Consider the following 21,421-nt stretch of genomic DNA (forward strand, 5'->3'; position numbering starts at 1 on the left):
TTAACAGATCATTTTAAAGATACCTGAAGTGTGTCTGTATGAGTTCCAGTCACTGCACTGCAAGGTATTGTCGAAGAAAAACGTGAACAAGCATGAGATTTGCAACAGAAAGACACAGGACAGGACTTGAAAATGATTGAAGAAGATTGAAAAGTATGAATTGAATGTGAAGAGATGGAAAAATGTGAATTCTGGAGTGCATGCCAAAGGTTCTGATTGTCATGTGCTGGCAATCAGCAATTTTGTTTGGGGAGGGGGGAGAGTGCTGGGAAAAAAACATCTCAGTGACAGCAACAATGGACAGGAAGTCAGAAGTGTGTGAACCATGGGAAGTGTGCTTGGCTACAGCTTTACCACGAGAAAGAGTGGAGAAAAAAGAAAGAAGGAAGGAAGGAAAGAAAACTGAAAGAAAGAGGGATGTGACTGTATCTTGGATCAGTTCTGCTCCACAAAGGTCATCACTAGCAGGCATGGTCCATGCCAGCTATAGGTAGTCACCCAGCCTGTGTGGCTCAAAGGTTCTACATTCTGGACCTTTAAGCCACAATTTTAATTTGATCATAATTGCAGACCTTTGAGTACTTCATAACAGCAGCCAGGAAATTTGCTGAATTCTCTTCTTTTCACAGGAATGTGAAAACGAACAGACAAAAAAATCAAAAAGCCCTCAACCAAAACACAGGATATTCCCCGCCCTACCATAAAAAGATCTGCTTCCCTTTTTCTAGAATGTCTTGCAAAACTCCTTGAAGAACTGATTAATACTGAAATATTATGTTGGCTTAGGAAGAAGTAATTTTCACTAATTTCACTGAATTTTGCTTTTCCTTGAAACTTAGCCAAAGTTTCCTCTCATAGATCTGGACTATTTTCCTAATACCTGTATTTGGATTGCAACTGGGATCAAGCTTGCTAGCTACCTCAAGGATCTAGGTCATAAGAAAAAGCTTTATGCCAAATGTTTTCTTATCCTGAGTGTGTCCAAATATCACGTGTGTGATATCCCCACTTTTGCGGAAATCTGGGAAAACTACTTGCCATTCACACCAATGAAAGAGAGGGAAAATTGCAAGTGACCTTAGCATGTCTGGAAGGGGCTGAAGCAGAGGGCATTTGGGGAAGTTCAAAGAAAGAAGAACTTGTAGCACTGCATCAGAAAAAAAAACTATGTATGTTTTTAGTATAGATGAGAACTATAAAATGGCCTGAATTTGAAAAAAAGAACTTCTGCCAGGGAGCTTGGATAACTAGCTTTAACATCAAGAGAATTAGTAAGAGCTGTGCTATCACAGTTAATTTCCCGGTGAGAAGATAGGACTGGCTTGGGCATGTTTCAATAACAGAAGCCAAGTATGGATCTGGTTTTACAAGGAAAATTACTTTGGCGTTCAAACCAAGATCTTTCAGAGTTTCTGGCCTGAAGTTCTGTGTGTAGGGAGCAGGGTGAGTGCTCCCGAAGGGCTCTGTGGGCCACCGGGCCGAGGCCGGGGAAGCTGTGCGGTGCCGGTGCTGGCTGTGGGGCTGTGGTCCCTACAGAGGGTGTGCGGGAGGCTGCGGGGTCCTTGGGCGACGCTGAAGTTCTGGTTTTGCAGCAGGGTTTGGGGAGGGCCCCGGGAGGGTTAGAGAAGTCCGGAGGAAAGCAAAATGTCTCTGTGATGTGGGTGCGGGAGGCAGCGCTGTCCAACGGAGACCTAGAGACAGGCAGCGGGTGACACGTGGAGTGACACAAGGGGTGACAACGGGGCGAGGGGACACCGTGAGGCCAGCGTGTGTCGCGGGAGGTTCCCCCACGGCAGCGAAGACGCAGCGCAGCCCCGCCCCCAGACCACCGCCCAGTTCGCGGCCCAGGTGGCGGATCAGATCGGACCGGGTCGGAACGCTGCCGCCGCATCCCGTTCGGCTCGGGTTACCTGGGCGGGACGCGGCGCGGCTCTTCCCGTCTGGCCCGGCCTCCCCGACGGGAAGTGGGAGGGAGAAGCCGCGCCGGGGCGGCCGGAGCCATGGATGGAGCCGGAGTGTCAGTGCCGTGCCGGCTTCTCCTCGCCCTCTGCTGCGTGGTTGCCGCGGCCGTGGCAGCAGGTAGGAGCGGGAAGGGGAGCGGGACCACCGGGCGGCACCAGCCCCGAACCGGGCTCGCCCCTCTCTGCTGCTGGGGGCTCGCTGGGGCCGGGGACACCCGCGGGGGATCCGCTGCGGGCCCGTCCCGTGCGGGGATCGGGCGGCCGCGGGGGCTGTGGGCTCGGTGGGATATGTTTCAAGTTAAATGTTTCTTTGTGGAATCGCCCGAAACGCTTCAGCTGTGTGGGGGAGCAGAGCTCTCTGCCGCTTGCCGGGCAGGGGAGCGGGAAAGCTTAAAAATCTGCTTTTCTGTCTGTGTACTACAGCGTTTTGACAGGGGTGGCAGGAATCAAAGCTCTGTTTTCGCTTCCCGGGACTGTCTCTGCCTTAACCACCAAAACCAAAGCCCACCCGTTATCTCTGTGCTTGTGCTTGCGGCGGATCCCCGCACACCGCTGGGCCTCGGGGTTTGCGGGAGCAGAGGTTGCGTGTTGCGGGAGCGGTTCCCTCGCTGGGTGCTTTGGGCTTTGCCTTTGGCGTTACTTGTAGTTTCCCCGTGGCTGGAAGCACGAAGCTGCAGGGAGGATGTGTGAATGTCTGAGAGGGTCTCTTAAGAAACGGGGCTCGGAGCCTTGCGTTGTCTTTACTAATGTTACGCAAAAATACAACAGCAAACATCAGAGTAATTATTTTCAGATGGCTACAGTTCGGTTTGTAACTATAAAAGCAACAAAAAATACAGGAGAACAAAATACGAAGTATTTATGACGCTTCACTTTTATGATACTTGGTGCAAAGTATTTGTTGATGCTTCCACGTTATTTAATTTAGAAATAAAATTGTTTTTTTGCAGGGTCGTCTCAGCTCGTCTCGGCGAGTTGCTCCTGCACTTTGTTTTCTTAGAAGCATCACTGTGGTTGTGTTTTTTAAGAGGGATGTAATGTCTTGCCTATGGTTTGTAGTTGGTCTTTGAGTTGTTCTGATAAATTGCTGCAGTGATAAGTATTTAATAACAAAAGTATTAGACTGCGTGCATATTTTATACAACAAAAGTATGAGACTGGACAAACCTATGAATAAAAGCTAATCAGCTGAATATAATAAGACATTTCAGAGCTTCAGAATTATATAGACTAATCTATAACCTACTAGATTTAAAATTCTCATGCTAATATAGTTTATTCATATATTTATAAACCTTGAATATTTCCAGCTTCGTGAGGTTAAGTATCTGCACACTTGAACACAATTGCTTCTAAACAAACCTAATAAGAGGAAACATGAAGAACTTAGGACAGTAATCGGAAATTAGACAATTTATTAAAATGTTTTGTGGCTTATATAAGTAATAAAAAGTGTGATTATGGGAAGAGAGAATGCTTGAAGTTGTGTAGTCTTTTTGAATAACTATATTTAAACTTTTTTTTTAGGTAATCTAAATGACTCAGTATTTGCAAACTTAAGCCCATGATGCTGTTCCTAAAATCCATCATAAGTTTTTGTTAGCTGAACAGGTAATAGGCAAAGATATTCTGGCTCAGTTCAGGTGTCTCAGAGAAGGCTGTTTCTGTAAGAACAAAAATTTATCTTCTTTGCTCCCAGGGCTGACTATAAAACTGAAAAAAAAAACCCAACCAAAAAAGCCAAAAGTTTCAAATTTTAAAAAAAGCTAAGCATATCCAGACTGAAACATTAAATCCTATTTATTATTCTCATTTTCTGTGTGAGCATGTGTTACCTGCACACACACACAGGTATGCAGATGGTAATAGTGTCTGATCACTACCATTGCCTTTTAACTGTGTGGAGGTCTGAGAAGGTTCCAGGAATTTGATTAATTTTCTTCAAGCTTTGACAGCTGAACCTCTCAGGAAGTGTAAAATAATGGTGTCATGGGTGTTTTGAACAGAATTCTCACTGAAAGCTGTCTTGCCTTTCCATCTGCCCTCTTGATTTCAGTAAAGCATTTGACACCGTCTCTCACAGCATCCTTGTAGATAAGTTGATCAAGTATGGGTTTGGTGATCAGGTAGAGGTGGATCAGGAACTGGTTGAAAGGAAGGAGTCAGAGAGTTGTAGTCAATGGGGCAGAATCTGGTTGGAGGTGTGTGACTAGTGGAGTCCCTCAGGGGTCGGTACTGGGACCGATGTTGTTCAATATCTTCATCAACGACTTGGATGAGGGTATAGAATGTACCCTCAGCAAGTTTGCTGATGACACTAAGCTGGGAGGAGTGGCTGACACACCAGAAGGCTGTGCTGCCATTCAGAGAGACTTAGACAGGCTGGAGAGTTGGGCAGGGAGAAACATGATGAAATTCAACAAGGGGAAGTGTAGAGTTTTGCATTTGGGGAAGAACAACACGATGTCCCAGTATAGGTTGGGGGCTGAGCTGCTGGAGAGCAGTGTAGGTGAAAGAGACCTGGGGGTCCTGGTAGACAAGAAGATGACCATGAGCCAGCAATGTGCCCTTGTGGCCAAGAAGGCCAATGGCATCCTGGGGTGCATTAGAAAGGGTGTGGTTAGTAGGTCAAGAGAGGTTCTCCTCCCCCTCTATTCTGCATTGGTGAGGCCACACCTGGAGTATTGTGTCCAGTTCTGGGCCCCTCAGTTCAAGAAGGACAGGGAAGTGCTTGAAAGAGTCCAGCGCAGAGCTACTAAGATGATTAAGGGAGTGGAACATCTCCCTTATGAGGAAAGGCTGAGGGAGCTGGGTCTCTTTAGTTTGGAGAAAAGGAGACTGAGAGGTGACCTCATCAATGTTTTCAAATATGTAAGGGGTGAGTGTCAGGGAGATGGAGTTAGGCTTTTCTCAGTGGTGACCAGTGATAGGACAAGGGGTAATGGGTGTAAGTTGGAGCATAGGAGGTTCAAGTTGAATATCAGAAAAATTTTTTTTACTGTAAGGGTGACAGAGCCCTGGAACAGGCTGCCCAGGGGGGTTGTGGAGTCTCCTTCACTGGAGACATTCAAACCCCGCCTGGACACGTTCCTAGGGGATGTACTCTAGGGGGCCCTGCTCTGGCAGGGGGGGTTGGACTAGATGATCTTTCGAGGTCCCTTCCAACCCCGAGGATTCCATGATTCTATGATTCTCTTGTTGGAGCTAGCAGAAGGAAATAGGGCTGCACAGTGATTTGGATGGCAAAACCAATCTCAGGGAAAATCTGCCCTTTTCCTATGTGCTCCCCCCAAATGTTGGCACGGGTTGAGACTGGTGTCTTGGGACAAACAAGTTCCCCAGGCTGAGCAAGACCTGCAGCCCTAGTTGATGCCACTTTGAAGTGTTTGTGTAACTACTGTGGCACAAGGGGTACTTTATTTCTGCAGACAGATGGGTGTCTCAGTGGTGATACCTGTAGGTACCTTAGAAAAGAAGTCTCATTTGATCTCTTATTTAATATGTCCTAAAAGTACACATTAGAGTAGCCCTTTTTAAAAAAGCAAAATTTTCTTTTGTTTCCTTAGGGAATTACCAGTTGGTAACTTTTTCTAGAATTCGATTCTGATGCATACTTTACCTTTTTGTGGCAGTTTTCTATTTTCTGTCATATTTTCCTTCTTTCCTTTTCTAATGTGACCTTCAAGCTGTGTGACTTGATATTGAGCAATCTGTGACTCGGTACACAAAAGTAAGGAAGGGTCAGTGCACAAATGGCTTTGTCCCAGCAACTCTCTGAGTCAGGGCACTTCCTCTGCTTCGATCTTGCTTTTGGGGAGATGAAAAAAGTGCACCAGTAGTAAATTACTGTTTGTACCACACTGTTCTTGCTCACTGTGCCAGAGCTTAGCATGAAAAGTTTAGATGAGCACATGAAAAAACATTCAAATTTCTTTGGTTTTTTACATTCTTGAGTTTTAACATTTGTGGTTTTTAACATCCTTGGTTTTGCTTGGACTGGGCTAAATGTTACATTTTTCACTTGCAAGATATAATCACTTGCTTTTTTAAAAAGTTTTCTCTCTAAAACTGCATTGATGGATAATTTTGGGGTAGAATAAAGTATTGATTGCTCTACAAAACAAATGTATATACTGTTTGTATTAAAGATTCAGCATGGGTAGTGCAAACTCACAGCAGAAAAGACCCAAGAAATGAGACTCTCCTTCCCTCCATAAGCATGTTTCATTACCACAGCCAATACATTGTTGCAGTTTCTTAAAAATGACTTTTTGTGTCTGTGTTTCCCATAATTATTTAAATTATTAGTAGACTGAGGTAACAGGAATAGTAGAAACAGTTCAATGGGCAGTAGCTTATCTGATAGCAAATATGAGCTGACAGAGTTGAGCTCTTTTGTGGTGTTTTCTGTTGGAGAGTTAAAAATCTGTCAGAATTACTAATAGAAAAATGTGGACCAGTAGGGCTGATATACCTATAACTTTCAGGAGCAAAAGTTCTTCCACCTCCATCCAACCTGGACTACTCATTTATCCAAATCTGCACCCTGAACTGGACATGGAATCCCCCAGAGAACGTCAGTAGTAGCTGCGACCTGGAGTATTCCAGTGACATTATGATTGATCAGGTCCCTCAGGAGAAGAGGGTAAGTACATCACCTCTTTAAAATGCTATGGTCCAGTAAATGCCTTATTTTGATAAAATTGTGTGTGTTTAAGCATGCATATGTACATAAATATCTATAAATACAATATTAATACAGCATTTAATTTTTGTAATGGTATCAAACCCTCAAAAATTTGTCATACCATGATGTGGGATCTTCAGATCAGAAAAATATGTCTGTCACACTCTGATAATTGAGCTGCTACTGATAATACAGAAGCACCATGGTAATGATGTGAAAAAAAATGGCTTCAGTCTTGGCTTTTGCAGCTTTCTAGAAAAAAAAAAGTTTATAGAGCGATCTACATCCTTAAGACATAAATGGCAGCTTGCCAAAGCAGATCTTCTTCACTTTGAACTCAATTTAAGAAGGAGGTGTGCACCCTGGTGCAGTCATGATTTGATGGCACAGTGTCTTCTGCAGGTAATGCTGATACTGATGTATTCCTGTGTTTGCTCTGTTCCAGAGCTTTCAGTTTTCCACAGGGATTGTGTTAAAGAATACAGCATGGAACACGTTTGTTCCCTGGAACAGAACCCATAAAACTTCTTGGGGGCTTTTATTTCTGTGTTAGATGGCTTGCAGGCCATAGGCAAATATGCAAATAATGTGTGGATTAACGATTTGGAAAGGACTGAAAGCAGCATTGCCATGATACTGGAAGGGCTGTAGGACAAATATTTTTACAGCTGATTGGCAGTAAGATAATCTCTTATCAGTCCATAATTCCAAACCATCTGAATTTGAAGTCTTAAATATGCACTGACTGTGGGATCAGGAGCATTGCTAATTTGGATGTGGTTAAAATTGACATGATGCCTCTTGAAGTAGTTCTTTGTTGGGCCCTATGACTGTTTTAATGGCTGAGATTTACAATGGCCTCTTCATGGTCACTGCTGTATTTTTGTGATAGCTTCAGGATCTTTCTTATTTGAGGTAAAGCTCTTGTTTCTCAAACAGCTGAGCATATTTAATGGCTTAACACTGCTAAAAGGGTAATTCTGGTTTTTTTTGAGAATCATAGAAAGATTTTGGTTGGAAAGAACCTCATTTAATTTCTGTCCCCCTCTGCATGGGCAGGGATGGAGATATCTGGACCAGATTGCTGAAAGCCCTATCCACCCTCTCTGGGAAGCCCGTGCCAGTGCCTCACTGCCCTCGCACTTTTTCTTCCTATTACCAAACCTAAATCTACCCTTTTCCAGCTTAAAGCCATTACTCCTTGTTCAATCACTGTGTGCTCTTGTGAAAAGTCCCTCCCCAGTTTCCTTGTAAGCCACCTTGAGGTACTGGAAAAACTCTATAAGGTCTTCCTGGATTCTTCTCCAGGCTGGACAATCCCAGCTCTCTCAGCCTGTCCACGAAGAAGAGATGCTCCAGCCACCTGATAATCTTCATGGCCCTTTGTGCTCCCAGAGCTCCAGGTCCTTCCTGTGCTGGGGGCTCCAGAACTGGGCACAGTTCTCCAGGTGGGGTCTCAAAAGAACAGAGTAGAGGGGGAGAATCACCTCCCTCAACTTGCTGGCCACACTTCTTTTGAAGCAGCCCAGGATACAGTTGGCTTTCAGGGCTGCAAGTTCACATTTTACCTTTGTGACTGAGAGCTGGGCATTTGTGCATTTTTGCATTTTTGACAGAGCTGTATTTTTGATGCTTTCTGTAGTGATCTTCATCAGACCTATTACATGAGCCAGCTAAGCTTGCTAACTCAGCAAAAACCCACTTACCACTTCTGATGGCTTCACTAACAGATTAACAAGTTAAAAGTCTTCTTGGTTAATGAGCTGCATGAATTTGTGGAAGGATCTGACCAGTTCTAAAGTCAGCAGCAGTGAAAGAGGTTCAGTGAAAGGGACAGGATGTTCAGTGAAACAGGATGAACAAGGCTGCGTGTCACCTTGTTCAGTCTTTTTGCATTACAGCTGGTAGAACCTGGTTTGTTCAGTGTTGTTTGATTTCCCTGCATTCTCATTAGTGCCAATACTTTTTCCCCCATACAAGAGTGATTACACCATTCTTTGGTCATAACAATCTATTTTAATCCTGTTTCCAGTTACTAACAGATGTCCCTCTCACCCAATAAAAGATTACCAAGAAAGTGGATGAGAAGGGAAAGCCTTTTCCTCACACAAACATGTACTGTCTTGTGGAAAGCTCATGGGCTCCTTGGGCCTGATGCAGTGTTGTATTTAATATACATTTGTGGATTTGTGTTGATAATTGTTTTCCTTTGCTCCTTAAATCCATGCAAACACTTTTCATTGCTTTTTGGTTACATCTTCAAATGCTCTTTCTTCTGTTTGTGACACTCACATGTGCACACACACACACAGAGATGAAGGTTAGATCTGTAAGTTTTTCTTTATATAGCTAAAGTATTAATGTAAAGTATTATTTTGCATTGTCCATAAAGGCTTACTGTAGGACTGTTTTCCCTCCCATTATAGCTGTTCCTTGCTATGGCCTCTGCTCATGCCTGCAGGTCAGTGGAGAAAGAGAAGTTCTCCTTTGTTGAGTTGTGAGCACGTCTGGTGAGGAGAAGGAGAAGCTAAATGATGCTGAGACTTCCCATGTTGTCAGACACATTTCATTTGGCTTTGAGAGGCAGTCTGAGGGGCTGTAAAGTATTAATAACAATTGCCGTGTGTCTGATACAGCTCTGATTTTCTTACACCTCACCCCCCCTCCCCATCTAAACCCAGGAATGGAGCAAGAGTCGCTTCCGTGTGACAAACGTGTTCTTGAATGAGGAAATGCGTTTCAAAGTGAGAAGTGAATGCAAGGATGGCAACAGCAGCGAGCCCAGCCAGTGGGTGGAGACCTCTCTTCTGCCAACAGGTAACGTGTGGTGGTGGCCAGATGTGAGCCAGAGGTGGTTCTCTTGGCATGAGGAGGCACAGCCTTCTCTTCCATGCTGGTTTCACTGAGGATCATAGATGCGTATCAGACAAATGCGGCCATACGAGCGAGGAGGGCTGGTTCACTTGACAGAGTTTAAACAGAAGGATTATACTGTATTTAAACCCAAACGGAGTCTTCTGACACTTAAAACCTTATGGGCAAACCTGTAAATTTAAATGCTTTTCCAACACAATGATGTGATTGCTGATATTCTTCTTGTCATGCTGCATTTGAAAGAAAAGAAGCAACATTATTTGTGTTAAGCTTGCTGACTTCATGAATAACACTGAAGCCTGTGAAGCCAAGGTTTTTCTGTACAAGCAGACATCCCTAAAATAACCCTACATTTGTAAATATTAGGGGAAATAATTAGCAAATTTAACAACTTGTTGAATAAGTGACAAATAGTTATAGTTAGGTTCTCTGATTTTCAAAGAGATGAACGAGGTCTGCAAAACTCTGGATAGCAAAATGAATAGAGAAAAAATGTTTTTTGTTTCTTGAAATAAGGGGTCCAAAGTAGACTTTAAGGAATAATATATTCTGTTAGATATTGGAAGGTAGGATGTACAGCAAGGAAACAGAGCCTTCTGCCTTCAGTAATAAAAGTCTCTCTAACTCAGGAGCATGATTTGATGTGGATGAAAACTACATGTGGATGGGAGAATTTGGGAGCTTATCAGGCTTGTCTGTGTGTCTGTCAAAAAAGAATTCTGCAAATCAGGGAAGTCTGTACCAAACAGATTGGGGCTTTCAAAAGTCTGCTTGCAGACAAAATATTTTTAAATACTTCTTGGTGTAGGAGAAATGGGTTTGGTTTGCAAGCTCAGAAATAGAATGTAATTTGGAGTTTGCTATCAATAAAAGCCTGGATTGTTAGTAAAATTAACATGCATTTTATTTTTAGTTTGGTGAGATATTGCTACTTGTTACAAGGAAGAAATATCTAATATGCTGTAATATGCCAATACAGTATAAAGAACTTTTACTATACAAAAATGCAAGTTTGGATATGAGTTTGGATTCCATAACTACTCTGCCTGGGAGATACACTGATGTCTGTACTCACAATTGCTATGTACTCATGTATTTATATTCTGTAATTTGGGTTTCCATGTGTTGAAGAAGTTGAATGTCTAGAGGTGTATGGGTCTCAAATAAAAATTAAACTTACCTCAGTTTTGCTTTTCTCCATATATAATAACATCAGGAATTTCCATTTCCAGAGTATTGGAGAACTAATATTTTATCATAACTAATCAAATGCTGAGTAATTTTAATGCTGATGGCTGTAGCAACTATAAAACTAAGTGCTGTCCATGTGATTGCCAATTACTTTAACTCTTTTTTAAAGTGTCTGTATTTTAATACTTTCCTGATTCACCACCTTGTCCTTAGCATCAGGTAACAATAAGTAGTAACTGAGACAGAGTAGAAACTGAGATTCAGTGTTACGATTAGCTGGCATTTAGAAATTGTCCTGGTGCAATTTCAGCTCTTGCAAGTGATAAACAACTGGAATTCTTCACTGGCTGTGCTGAGACAGGCAGTGCAGGCAGAGGAGGAACCCACCTTTGCCTTCTAGACAGCTTCAGTTATGTAAAACAGGGATGCTTTGCTTCTGGAAACTGGGGAGAAGACTTTGCTGGCAATATCAGTCTGAAGAGAGCTCTCCAACTTGCCTTGCAGGTATTCCAGGTACTGCTGCTGTTGACTTGAGTTGTGTTTGGCACAATTTGGAATACATGGTTTGTACGTGGTGTCCTGGGGAGAACGCAAACAGCAACACCAGCTACACGTTGTACTACTGGTTTGTATGAACTTTCTATTCCTAACTCTAAAAGTGCTTTAGTGCTGATCTTTAGGGTTTACATTACATGTTTTACTCATCTGCTTGCTGTTGCTTTGAAAGATCCCAAGGCATCATGTACAAGTTATTGTTGGATCCTGTCCAGCAGAAAACTATGCTGCTGAAGGGTGAAGAGGTGGCTGTTGAGACTTCTTGGGAAACTGGGAAGCTCTGGCTGCTTCTGTAGTCCAATTTAAAATAGCTGCTGTTGCTTTCTAATGTTTTTCTAATCTGGGTTCAAAGAGGGAAGAATTAAGAACTAATCTAGACCAATATACTAACTGCTTTTTTGGCAGCCCAACGAACACATTTAAGTCAGAATCAGTCACTAATGTATGTGTTAGATCTTAAATGATTGGAAGATGGCATGAAAGCATTAATAACATTTAGCAATAGCTTTGTTTATATCTTCTATGTCATAAATTACTGATTCACCTTGAGTGTTATGGAGAACATCTTTTTATCATCATCCACGCTTGCCAGCTGAGTGCCATAAACAGACTTTTGTTCCAAGGGAACAGAGTTGTAGTGTGAGCAAAAAGTTGGCAGCAAAGTTTTTTAATCTGTGCATATTTCTGCATGTTGATGGGGCTTGGGAAATGACAGGTCACATTAGCTTCTGTAGAAATATTGCATTTTTCTTTCTGAAAGACCTTTGTACTTCAAAATCAGCTTTGTGACTTGACTTATCTGAACTGAAATTGTTTTGCTTCCTTTCCTATGGCAGTCTTGCAGGCTGTTTAATTATTGAATTTGGACAGCAAAAAGCAGAAAACCTGCTGCTTTAGTTAAATGCTGGGAGGACTGGTCTCTCTCTAAACTGCTACTCCAAGAAATTTTTTCTTTATTGCAAGAACAATACCAATGACACATTGGCAATCTGAATTTCTGAGTTTATGGATAATTACTGGAATAAGGCTTCATAATAGAGCTGGTTATTTTCAGTTTGCCTGAAAGATGTAGCTGCAGTGACAGAACAGTGTTTTCAGGCATGCTGCTTGGAAAGAAGGTCTTTTTTTTTTTTTCAGTTTTAAAGCTGAAAACTACAGCAAAGCTTGACTTTTGGATCAAAAGATGAATTTTCTGTAAGGTCGGTGAGGTGGGGTTTTTTGTTTGCTTTTCAGAAATGAGTAAACAGTTACCTGAAAAATTATGGCTTAGTTCCATTCTGTACTCTCCTTCACTGATGTTTTCCTTTTAAAGCTCTCCTTTCATCCAAAGTGAGTGTAAATATGACATGAGCTTCGAACAAATAAATTAAAAATAATAATTAATAATTAAAAAATAATTAAAATCACTTTTCTATGGAGGAAAAGCTACTGGTGAATTTTCATTGGAACTTGGAAGCTAGAAGCAATGAGTCAGTTTGTCATAACTTCTCTGCTATCAGAAGGGAGCATTGACACTTTGAATAGCAAATGCAGGCAATAATTGAAATTCAACCATCTCAACCAAGAGCCACAATCCCTAAGGCATTGGTAAAGGCAGCTGATCAGCTCATCCTGTCCCAGAAGTGATGCAAATTACTTGGCTTTCTAAATATTTTTTTTTCTTGAAATAGTTTTCCCCTGGGGAAAATGTGGACCAAAGCTGAAAGCAGCTGTTATCTTTGATGCTTGGGTATAGAGCAAAACTGCCTCACTTTCTGCTAGTTGACACTCTTTGAAAAAATAATGTTCTTTCTAAAGCTTGAGATAAATTAGAACCTTCTTACTTGCTTAGCTTTACTTTTATATATGCTATAGGACAGCTTTAATGCAAGTTTTGTCTTTAGAATTTGTAACTCAGGTTTAAAAATAAGCTTGTCCATTGCTCTCCTGTTCTTTTGAAATTTAAAAATTATTAATATTCCTATAGGTTTGATGGTTTGAAAAACCATCAGAAGTGCAACAACTATTCTGTGGACCAAGGAATCTTCAGATGCATTTTCAATCTTAGCTTCCCGAAAGTCACCAATACTTACCCAGATATAAGTATTTTGATCAGAGATGATGCTGAAGAAATTAGGCCTGTGTGTGCAAATAAAAATCCTACAACTCTTGGTAATTTTAACATCCCATTACAAAAAAATATAACAAAAGAAGCTTGGTAGCATGTCATTGTGTTTGAGAAGCTTGTGATACGTGTGTATGGATTAGACAACATGATTAAATGCTCCCTTCTATTGAGCTTTGATTTAGAAATTATATATAGAGAGTTTGGTTTGGGGGGGTATTGTTTTGGGTTTGGTTTGGCATTGTTTTTCTTTTTTTTTTTTTTCCTTTTCCACTAATTTTCACTATTACTCATCTGTTGTTGTTATACTTTCTTTACTTTTGTGTGCTAACTTGGTTCACTTTCTGTTCCTGAACTGTAATATTATGCAGTACAGGACTTGAACCACTTGTATAACTAGTGAAATGTAAAGTAATTCTTCCATTTTGTTTTTCAGTAAAACCTGCTACACCAAGAAGAGTTACACTGTCAAAGATTAATGATGGAATATACATGGAATGGAGTGAATCGGACACCTTCCCAGAAAAGTGTTTGGGTTATGAAGTTGAATATCACACTGGTGGTTTGGATACTGCTCAGAGAATTGAAGTAATTTTTCATTACTGAATTGACCAATTTTTTCCTGTGTATCTTTTATAACTTGTGTTGATATCCACAGTAACTCAAATATTTGCTGTTTACAAATGAAAAATTGTGTATGCTGCATGTGAGTGGGTCTGGTGCACTAGCTGGAAGCATTGTGTGGCCATAAGATTTTTCTCCCATGAAGCAGGTTTCTGGTAGCAGTATCTGTGCAATACAAATCAGACAAGTCTTGTGAATCCTTGCCATCATTTGTTATGGCAAAGCAATAAACTAAACACTTAACAGGAAATACACTGAGGTGCATGCACCTGTTTGCTTTAGTATATGGGATTCTGGTCTGTAGGTTTTGGGTTTTCCTGTCCTGGTCTGTGCTTGGTCAGATTTGGCCTTGACTTGATTGTCATAAAGTGAAATTTATTGCTGGTACACACAGGAACACAGAATGTTACACAGAAAAGCAAGGGGATAAAAAGGCATGGGGGGGAGGGAGGGAAAGGTCTGTGCTCTTAGATATGCTAAAAAAAAAAAAAAAGGGAAAAAGAGTATAAGAAAGCACTGATTTCAGTGTCTGGATGTACTCATGCCTGTATCTGCATTGCCAGGCTGACAGAACTGTTTGGTCAGTGGTAAACAGTGTGATAAATGTAGAAGTAAGGTGCAGTCTACTACTGTGGAACATCTTTAGTTGTTTGTTCTACCCCAAATTTAGTAAGCTTGAATAATATCAGCTTTCTTTCTATCAGCAGGAAACTGATATTTTGGATCAAAAATAAATGAAGTCTGAGCCCAGCTCGAGTATGTGAGTGCCTCTAGAGGCATCACTGAAGTTTGGTGTGGTCAAAATTGCATCAACATTGCTGTGGAGGGAAAGGTGGCATAAGTCACAGATGCAGTTCCAGACACCAAGTCTTAGTTTAATTATTGATGCCAAATTGCCAGGTGCTGTATGATAAAGATAGCAGTGAATATGATTAAATCTCAGCTTTGGAATCTCTAGTGAGGCACTTTGTCCTGGTTCAGTGTGTCCTTTTTTATGAAGTTCAGTATTCATTCAGAATACAGCAGCCACACAATGAATATGGGCTTGTGACTGAGAAAACATTGCTAACTGGATGAAGCAAATTACCTTTTTTTTTAACCTTAGGTTGAAGATAATTACGTGACAGTTCCTAGCATTGATCCTAATAGCAAGTATGCCTTCAAAGTGAGAGCAAAACCAAAGCCTGAGTGTTACAGCAGCAAGCTCTATAGTGACTGGAGTGAAGAAAAGAGTATTGGTGAGAATAATTCTTCCTGCAATTTGTTGCACTTTATTCTTCCTCTGTAAGGCATCTAAATTGGAACCTTTTGTCTGCTAAGTAAATGGGAGTGAAAGCTCATCTTTTTGTGTATTTATTTGATTTTAGGTGAAAAGAGGGCAAGGTCCTTCAGCAGTGCCATCAAATACTGCCTGTAATTGATGTGTGTGGATGGGATTGCTGTCCCTGTAGCTGGGCAGTAGCCCCTTTTCAGTGCCATCAGATTTTCATCCCCAAGTCCTGAGGGTTTCCATTTTCTTGCCAAGTGTATCTACATTATAATGCTTTCAAAAAGGACTTGTTGCCTGCAGAAGTCGGAGGGTATTTGGAAAAATCCAGTTTATGAATTAATAAAAAAAACCAAAAATTAATTACTCCTAGAGGGCCTCCCAAAACATCCCTAATAATCTACAACTTTTGTTTTCCAGGTGAGAAGGCAGACTCTACTTTCTACTTTGTCTTAACACTGGCAGTTCCAGCAATAGTAGCAGTATCAACAATAATTCTACTGGTTTATCTGAAAAGGTAAATAATCATCTCCCTTTACTTACAATCCGCTAAATCTGATTGGTCTTTTTGACTTGTGTTACATTTCCTCTCTCTTACAGGTAACTGTCCCTGATGTATCATGTTTTAGGAGCAGCTGTCTTAAACAATAACATGAACTGCATGCAAAAAGGGCAACACCATTGTGCCTCTGTCATTAGAATTAGCATTTACAGACCTTATTCTTGTTGCACATGTATTGTATCTCCTCTCTTTAAGCAATATAGTCCAAACTCAAAATTAGGCTTATATATGAAATTTATTTTACCAGATTTTTTTTTTTTAAAGCCTGTGAAAATTATTTAGAATTTGTCTATGTGAACATTTCCCCTTCTTTTGGCTTGGGTAGAAAAAGTGAGAATCAGGTAGAGTTGCACCCAAGTATGACTTTGAAATGGTGGTTTTTAAATTAATACATCTTTCTTCTAAAGCTTTTCTTTTTATTTTTCCAAAGGCTTAAGATACTTATTTTTCCTCCAATTCCGGACCCTAGAGAAATTCTTAAGCGTATGTTTGGAGAGCAGAATGAGGATTCCCAGGTTAGTAAGAAGCTAAGAAGTGTTGATTGAACTGAAGTATGTAGGTTTTCAGTTTTCCTAATATCTGTATCTATATTAAAATTATCTGTATATGTGAAAGTGTATTCAGACTATTATAATGTTAAGAGTTGTTTGTTAACAATTGCTCAGAGCTGAGGGGGATTTTTTTTCCACCTCCAAATGCATGTATTTTCTAGATACATTCATAGAATTGACCTATTCTTTTGATTCACAGACTGCTACTTCTTCAAGTGTGTTTGCTTTGCTTTTGGGGTTTTTTTGTGTTTAGATTTTTTTTTTTAGTGATTGATTTTTTGTTTGTTTTTTGCTTATTGCAACTCCACTAAACTCCTTCTGCTGAACATTCAGGTCTTTCTCTGCTAGTTGCTCATTAATGATGTTGAATAAAGTTGTTCATATTTGACTCCCAGAAACCTGTATCTTTAGCACTTTGACTCCCTGTACCACAGTCAGTTAGCTATGAAGCAAATCAGGGCATTTAGCTTCTCATTTGCAAAAAAACAAAACCAACTGCAGCTGCTTTAAGCTTTGATTCATTAAAGACTTGCTATGGGGCACTATATCAGGAAATATAAAAATACGTATTATGGAAACTCTTCTGCAATTTTTTATTATCTGGATTTCTAAACAACTCCAAGTCAGTAACTCTTTATGAAAATCCTGAGGGTATTCCATTGTCAAGCCTTAATTCAAACCTGGATGTGAGGCAAGTCTCTTGTTCTCTGAACACAGTCCTTGTGTGGAAGGGACCTTCTGACCCACTGGTGTATCTCAAAATCAGATTTTATGGGCTAATAACTGCCTGAGTGTCTGATGCTGCCTGTGCATTGGGTGTTCTCAGCTGTACAGGAGTTGTAGGAATCACTCACTTTGTGAAAGTTTCCTTTAGTGACCTTCCTAATGGTTTTGGAGGCCAAATTCCAGTATTCCCTTTTTCTAAAGGGCATTCTGAATTCACCAGATAATAAAACAGAACTATGTGGAAAGCATAGAGCTAGCCTCCTAGTTTACTGTCTTTTGCATAAATATTTCAGCATGTATTGGTGATTATGGGACTAAGATGGGACCCATGGCCATGAGAATCATAAGTATTGGTTATACTTTGTTGTGCTTGGACACAAAGCTCTAAGTAATGCTGCAGTCCTGCCTCTCACTACTATCTTGGTGGTCTTAATGTGCTCAGGGTCTCAGTGAAAACTCTACAGGCCTGTACATCCTCACTGATAACTCCTGATTCAGCATCACCCATTACCTGTGGCTGGAAACACTCTTTAACATGGGTACAAACCTTCATTTCTTCTTTACCTCCAGAAAGGACAATTCTTTTGTCAACCAGGCTAAAGCCATGTCCCCAATAAGCAGTTTCTTGCCCAACTACCTTGGCTTTTTCACCGTAACACAGGCTACATGTGAAATGGGGCTGCCTTACTGGGCTGAAAAAACAATGCTCATGAAGCACTGTTAAAAATGTTTTTGTTCTCTTTCAGAGCTGTGCAAAGGATGATTCTGTGAATGCTAACAACAGGTTAATTAAGGAAGAAGAAATTCATACTTTAATTGTAACGGAAACTCCAGAGTGCACTATTTCTGAAAAAGAAAACCAATAAACTCTGCTTAACAGTGAAAGATGAGGAAACTTCCATTCCCATATCTCAGGTGACAATGTAGATGTGAAGAGAGACATCTACCAACTTCCACCTCTCTGGGCCTTACTTCTCTGATGCTCAGAAGACACATCACTAACAGTGGCCATTCCTCCATCTCTGCTGGGATTACTCATCTTGCATCATTCAAGATGAGCTTTGACATAAATTTTGTCTGACTGTATGGGAGCATCTCTCATTCTCACTCCATCCATCTTTGACCTATTACTTGTCATTTGCACTTCTGTTTGTGCCTCACGTTGGACTGTAAATAGGATTTTGGAGCAAACAGTGAGTTCTCTGAAGGATTTGGCTCTATTTTGCAGCAGATGAAATGAGTGATTATTAGTGCTACTAAGATCAACAGCTGCAAGGTAGGACACCAGAGCATGGATCATTTCTGTATGGCCTGCTTTGTGTGCTCCAGGGCAGGCAGGGTGCTTTCCAGAGGGCACTTATGGACTGAACTTGGACTTCTGGTTGATGTTCATCAGCTGTGGTGTGGTTAAATCCCATAAAAGAGGACTGCATTTTCTTTTAAAAAAGTGAATGAAAAGCCTCTCTGTTCTCCAGGTGGTATTCTGACTGTCCTTAGAAAAGACTTTTTGGTTTTTATCCTTTAAAATACTTGTCCTCAGATGCCTTGCCTTCATGGACTTCTTGAGTTTTTTTAAATGAGAATTAGATAATTTTTTTAACTTGTACAGTGGCAGATAACTGTATTGAGTCTCACCAGGCTGTGATTCTACTTTGGCCATATTGGCCTGAAAACATCTGATTTTTGGAAGTTGGGCCATCCTGAGTCTGCCCAGAAAAATTACCAGGATGGATGTATGAGTCTAAGGAACCGTGGTCAGATGGATCAGGAAGTGAGTGCTAAAGCACTGAAACCAAATTAAGTCAATGACAAAGATCAGTCCTTCCTGCTGAGCTGATGGATTTGTGAGAAAAGACTGTGACAACTTTGGTCTGCTTTCTATGGGAAAAGCCTTATTCTTCCTGGAGTGATGAGGCTGTGATTTGAGTTTCCCCTCTAGGTGCTTGGCAATTTTAAATGAGGTAGTGACTTGAATTTTTAAAAAAAGCATTCTGTATTTTACTGAAGCAGCTTGATGACTTTTTTTTTTTTTTCCTTTAATTGTTGTGGACAGATTTATTCATTTTCTTGATTGATTTTTGTTTGTTTGGGGGTTTTTTTTGAGGTTGCTGTACCCAGCAAAGCTCAACAGATTTTCTGGCTCAACTGTGTTACTTCTCTGCTCTGAAGTCTGAGCATTAGTTTCTACTCTGCAGCAAGGGTAGAACAGCAACATTACCTTGATTATATTGGAAGCAGAAACTAATGTAAAAGGGAGGAAAAGGTGAGCTTGCACTAACCATGCCAGCTGCTTATGGTTAATGTTCAGGAATTTCTTGCTCCTCCCAGCTAAGTGCAGACACATTAATCATTGATACAGTCTTAGCAGACTGGGAAAAGATCTTAGAATTCTGATAGGAATAATTTATGGCCACTGACCTTTTAAAGTTCAGCCCTGTCCTCAAATTCCATTCAGTCAAAAATCTGAAATGAAATGCTACATTTTTAGAACATACCGTTCTGCAACAAGTAGAACTAGCAAAGCTTATGTTTTAGCCACAAATATATATCCATTCCCCTCTTTATGTATTCCCTCCCTCCCATTAAACCAGTTCTCTCCCCAGTCCCCACTGAACCTCTTAAATATACAGTTTCCTCCTTATCTCTTACCTACCTCTCACTACTGGTGGTAAAAAGGGGAGTAGAAATGTAACGGAACTAGAAAGCCCTATATTGGCTTAAATATTTTATTTATTTACTTATTTATTTAGCCAGGCTAAAAAAATAGACATTATAAAAAATGATTAATGAGAAGGAATGAGAATAAACCCTCCGGGGTTTCACTGAGACAAACCAAAACTCAGGTTATACAAAGCCAGCTTGCAGCACTGTCTGATATTCCAGGGGTAAAGGCACAGTGTGTGGGAAAGGGTAGTTAAATTCCTGTGACAACTTCATTCCCTCCCCCATACAATGTTTGTATCATTAGAGTGGCACAAATATTTCTCAAATCTACCTCATCTAGAGTTTTGCTCATCACAGACCACTAGAGAAAGAGAAATGTATGATTTCAAGATAAGTGAGTGGAACTGTAAGTTTTGTGGCTTTCAGTACAGCAATCTAGGAATATGATTCTCTGTGCTTTACCCTTAATTCTTTTGACTTTGTTTTCATGTTTGTGGTAAACCCAAAGGTTATTTGTTTAAAAAAAATAATAACAACGGAAAAATACAAAAAAACCCCAAACAAACAAAAAAACCCAGATTGATAAAGTGGAAAAAACAGATAAACGTGCTAGACCAAAAGGAAGACTCAAATGGTAAGGATGGCTTAGATCATGGAAATGTTTTGGGTAATTCTTTGCTTCCCAGCAAATAGACATACTACTAATGGATGGTTTTCTTGATCCTGTGTTTTGGTAAAGTAGGTATCTGAGTATATTTTAATCTTTAACATGTTTTGTTTATGGTTAGGGGGTTTTTTTAGCTTGACATTTTCCAAGTTTTGCTTGTTCTTCATTGCAGTTACTTGAATCACAGAATCACAGAAAGTGAGGGGTTGGAAGGGACCACGAAAGATCAACTCCAACCCTCCTGCCAGAGCAGGGTCACCTACAGCAGGTCACACAGGAACACATCCAGGTGGGGTTTGAACGTCTCCAGGGAAGGAGACTCCACAACCTCCCTGGGCAGCCTGGGCCAGTGCTCTGTCACCCTCACAGGGAAAAAATTTCTTGTGTTTATATGGAGCCTCCTGTGCTCAAGTTTATATCCATTGCCTCTTGTCCTGTCGTTGGACATAACTGAGAAGAGCCTGGCACCATCCTCCTGGCTCTCTCCCTTTACATATTTATAAACATTAATGAGGTCACCCCTCATTCTCCTCCAAGCTGCAGCCCCAGCTCCCTCAGCCTTTCCTCATCAGGGAGATGTTCCACTCCCTTCATCACTTTGGTTGTTCTGTGTTGGACTCTTTCAAGCAGTTCCCTCTCCTTCTGGAACTGAGGGCCCAGAACTGGACACAATATTCCAGATGTGACCTCACCAGGGCAGAGACCTGTAAGTTTGTTAAAGAATGAATAAATATGTTTGAATACTTTTCAGTATAATTGGGTGGCATTTTGTTCTTGGGTGGCTGGAGTGATGAGATAGGGATGGAACCATATACAAGATTTGTGCTCTCACCCTCAGTGCCACGCTACTTCCTTATATTGGCATGGTTTTCCCTAACACTTTACATAGTTAATAAATTCTTAGTGGAAGCCCAGGTATGGTCACAGAAAATGCTGCAGAAAATTCCCCCCCTTCTTACACCATCAACATGGTTGGGCTCTTCAGGTC

At 40.8% G+C, this 21,421-nt stretch overlaps 1 protein-coding gene across 1 annotated transcript; it reads left to right on the top strand.

The window, feature by feature from the left end:
- The first annotated feature begins 1,946 nt into the window (after window positions 1–1,946).
- IL13RA1 (interleukin 13 receptor subunit alpha 1) lies at window positions 1,947–21,189 on the top strand. The gene is made up of 10 exons (XM_071757526.1): window positions 1,947–2,079; window positions 6,449–6,606; window positions 9,330–9,465; window positions 11,218–11,338; window positions 13,235–13,419; window positions 13,809–13,960; window positions 15,102–15,234; window positions 15,684–15,780; window positions 16,256–16,340; window positions 17,849–21,189. Exons 1-10 carry the CDS (start codon window positions 2,001–2,003, stop codon window positions 17,966–17,968), a joined length of 1,266 nt encoding a protein of 421 aa, XP_071613627.1. The 5' UTR covers window positions 1,947–2,000; the 3' UTR covers window positions 17,969–21,189.
- The last annotated feature ends 232 nt before the right edge of the window (window positions 21,190–21,421 follow it).

This window comes from Heliangelus exortis, chromosome 14 (genome assembly GCF_036169615.1).
Source record: "Heliangelus exortis chromosome 14, bHelExo1.hap1, whole genome shotgun sequence".
NCBI classification, from domain to species: domain Eukaryota; kingdom Metazoa; phylum Chordata; class Aves; order Apodiformes; family Trochilidae; genus Heliangelus; species Heliangelus exortis.

What these genes read in the sequence shown, in the direction of transcription:
- IL13RA1 (XM_071757526.1), top strand. Translation starts at nt 2,001, where the DNA reads ATGGATGGAGCCGGAGTGTCAGTGCCGTGCCGGCTTCTCCTCGCCCTC. An exon ending in AGCTACACGTTGTACTACTG is followed by an intron (nt 11,339 to 13,234) that starts GTTTGTATGAAC and finishes ATATTCCTATAG; the next exon opens with GTTTGATGGTTTGAAAAACC. An exon ending in GAGTGAAGAAAAGAGTATTG is followed by an intron (nt 15,235 to 15,683) that starts GTGAGAATAATT and finishes TTTGTTTTCCAG; the next exon opens with GTGAGAAGGCAGACTCTACT.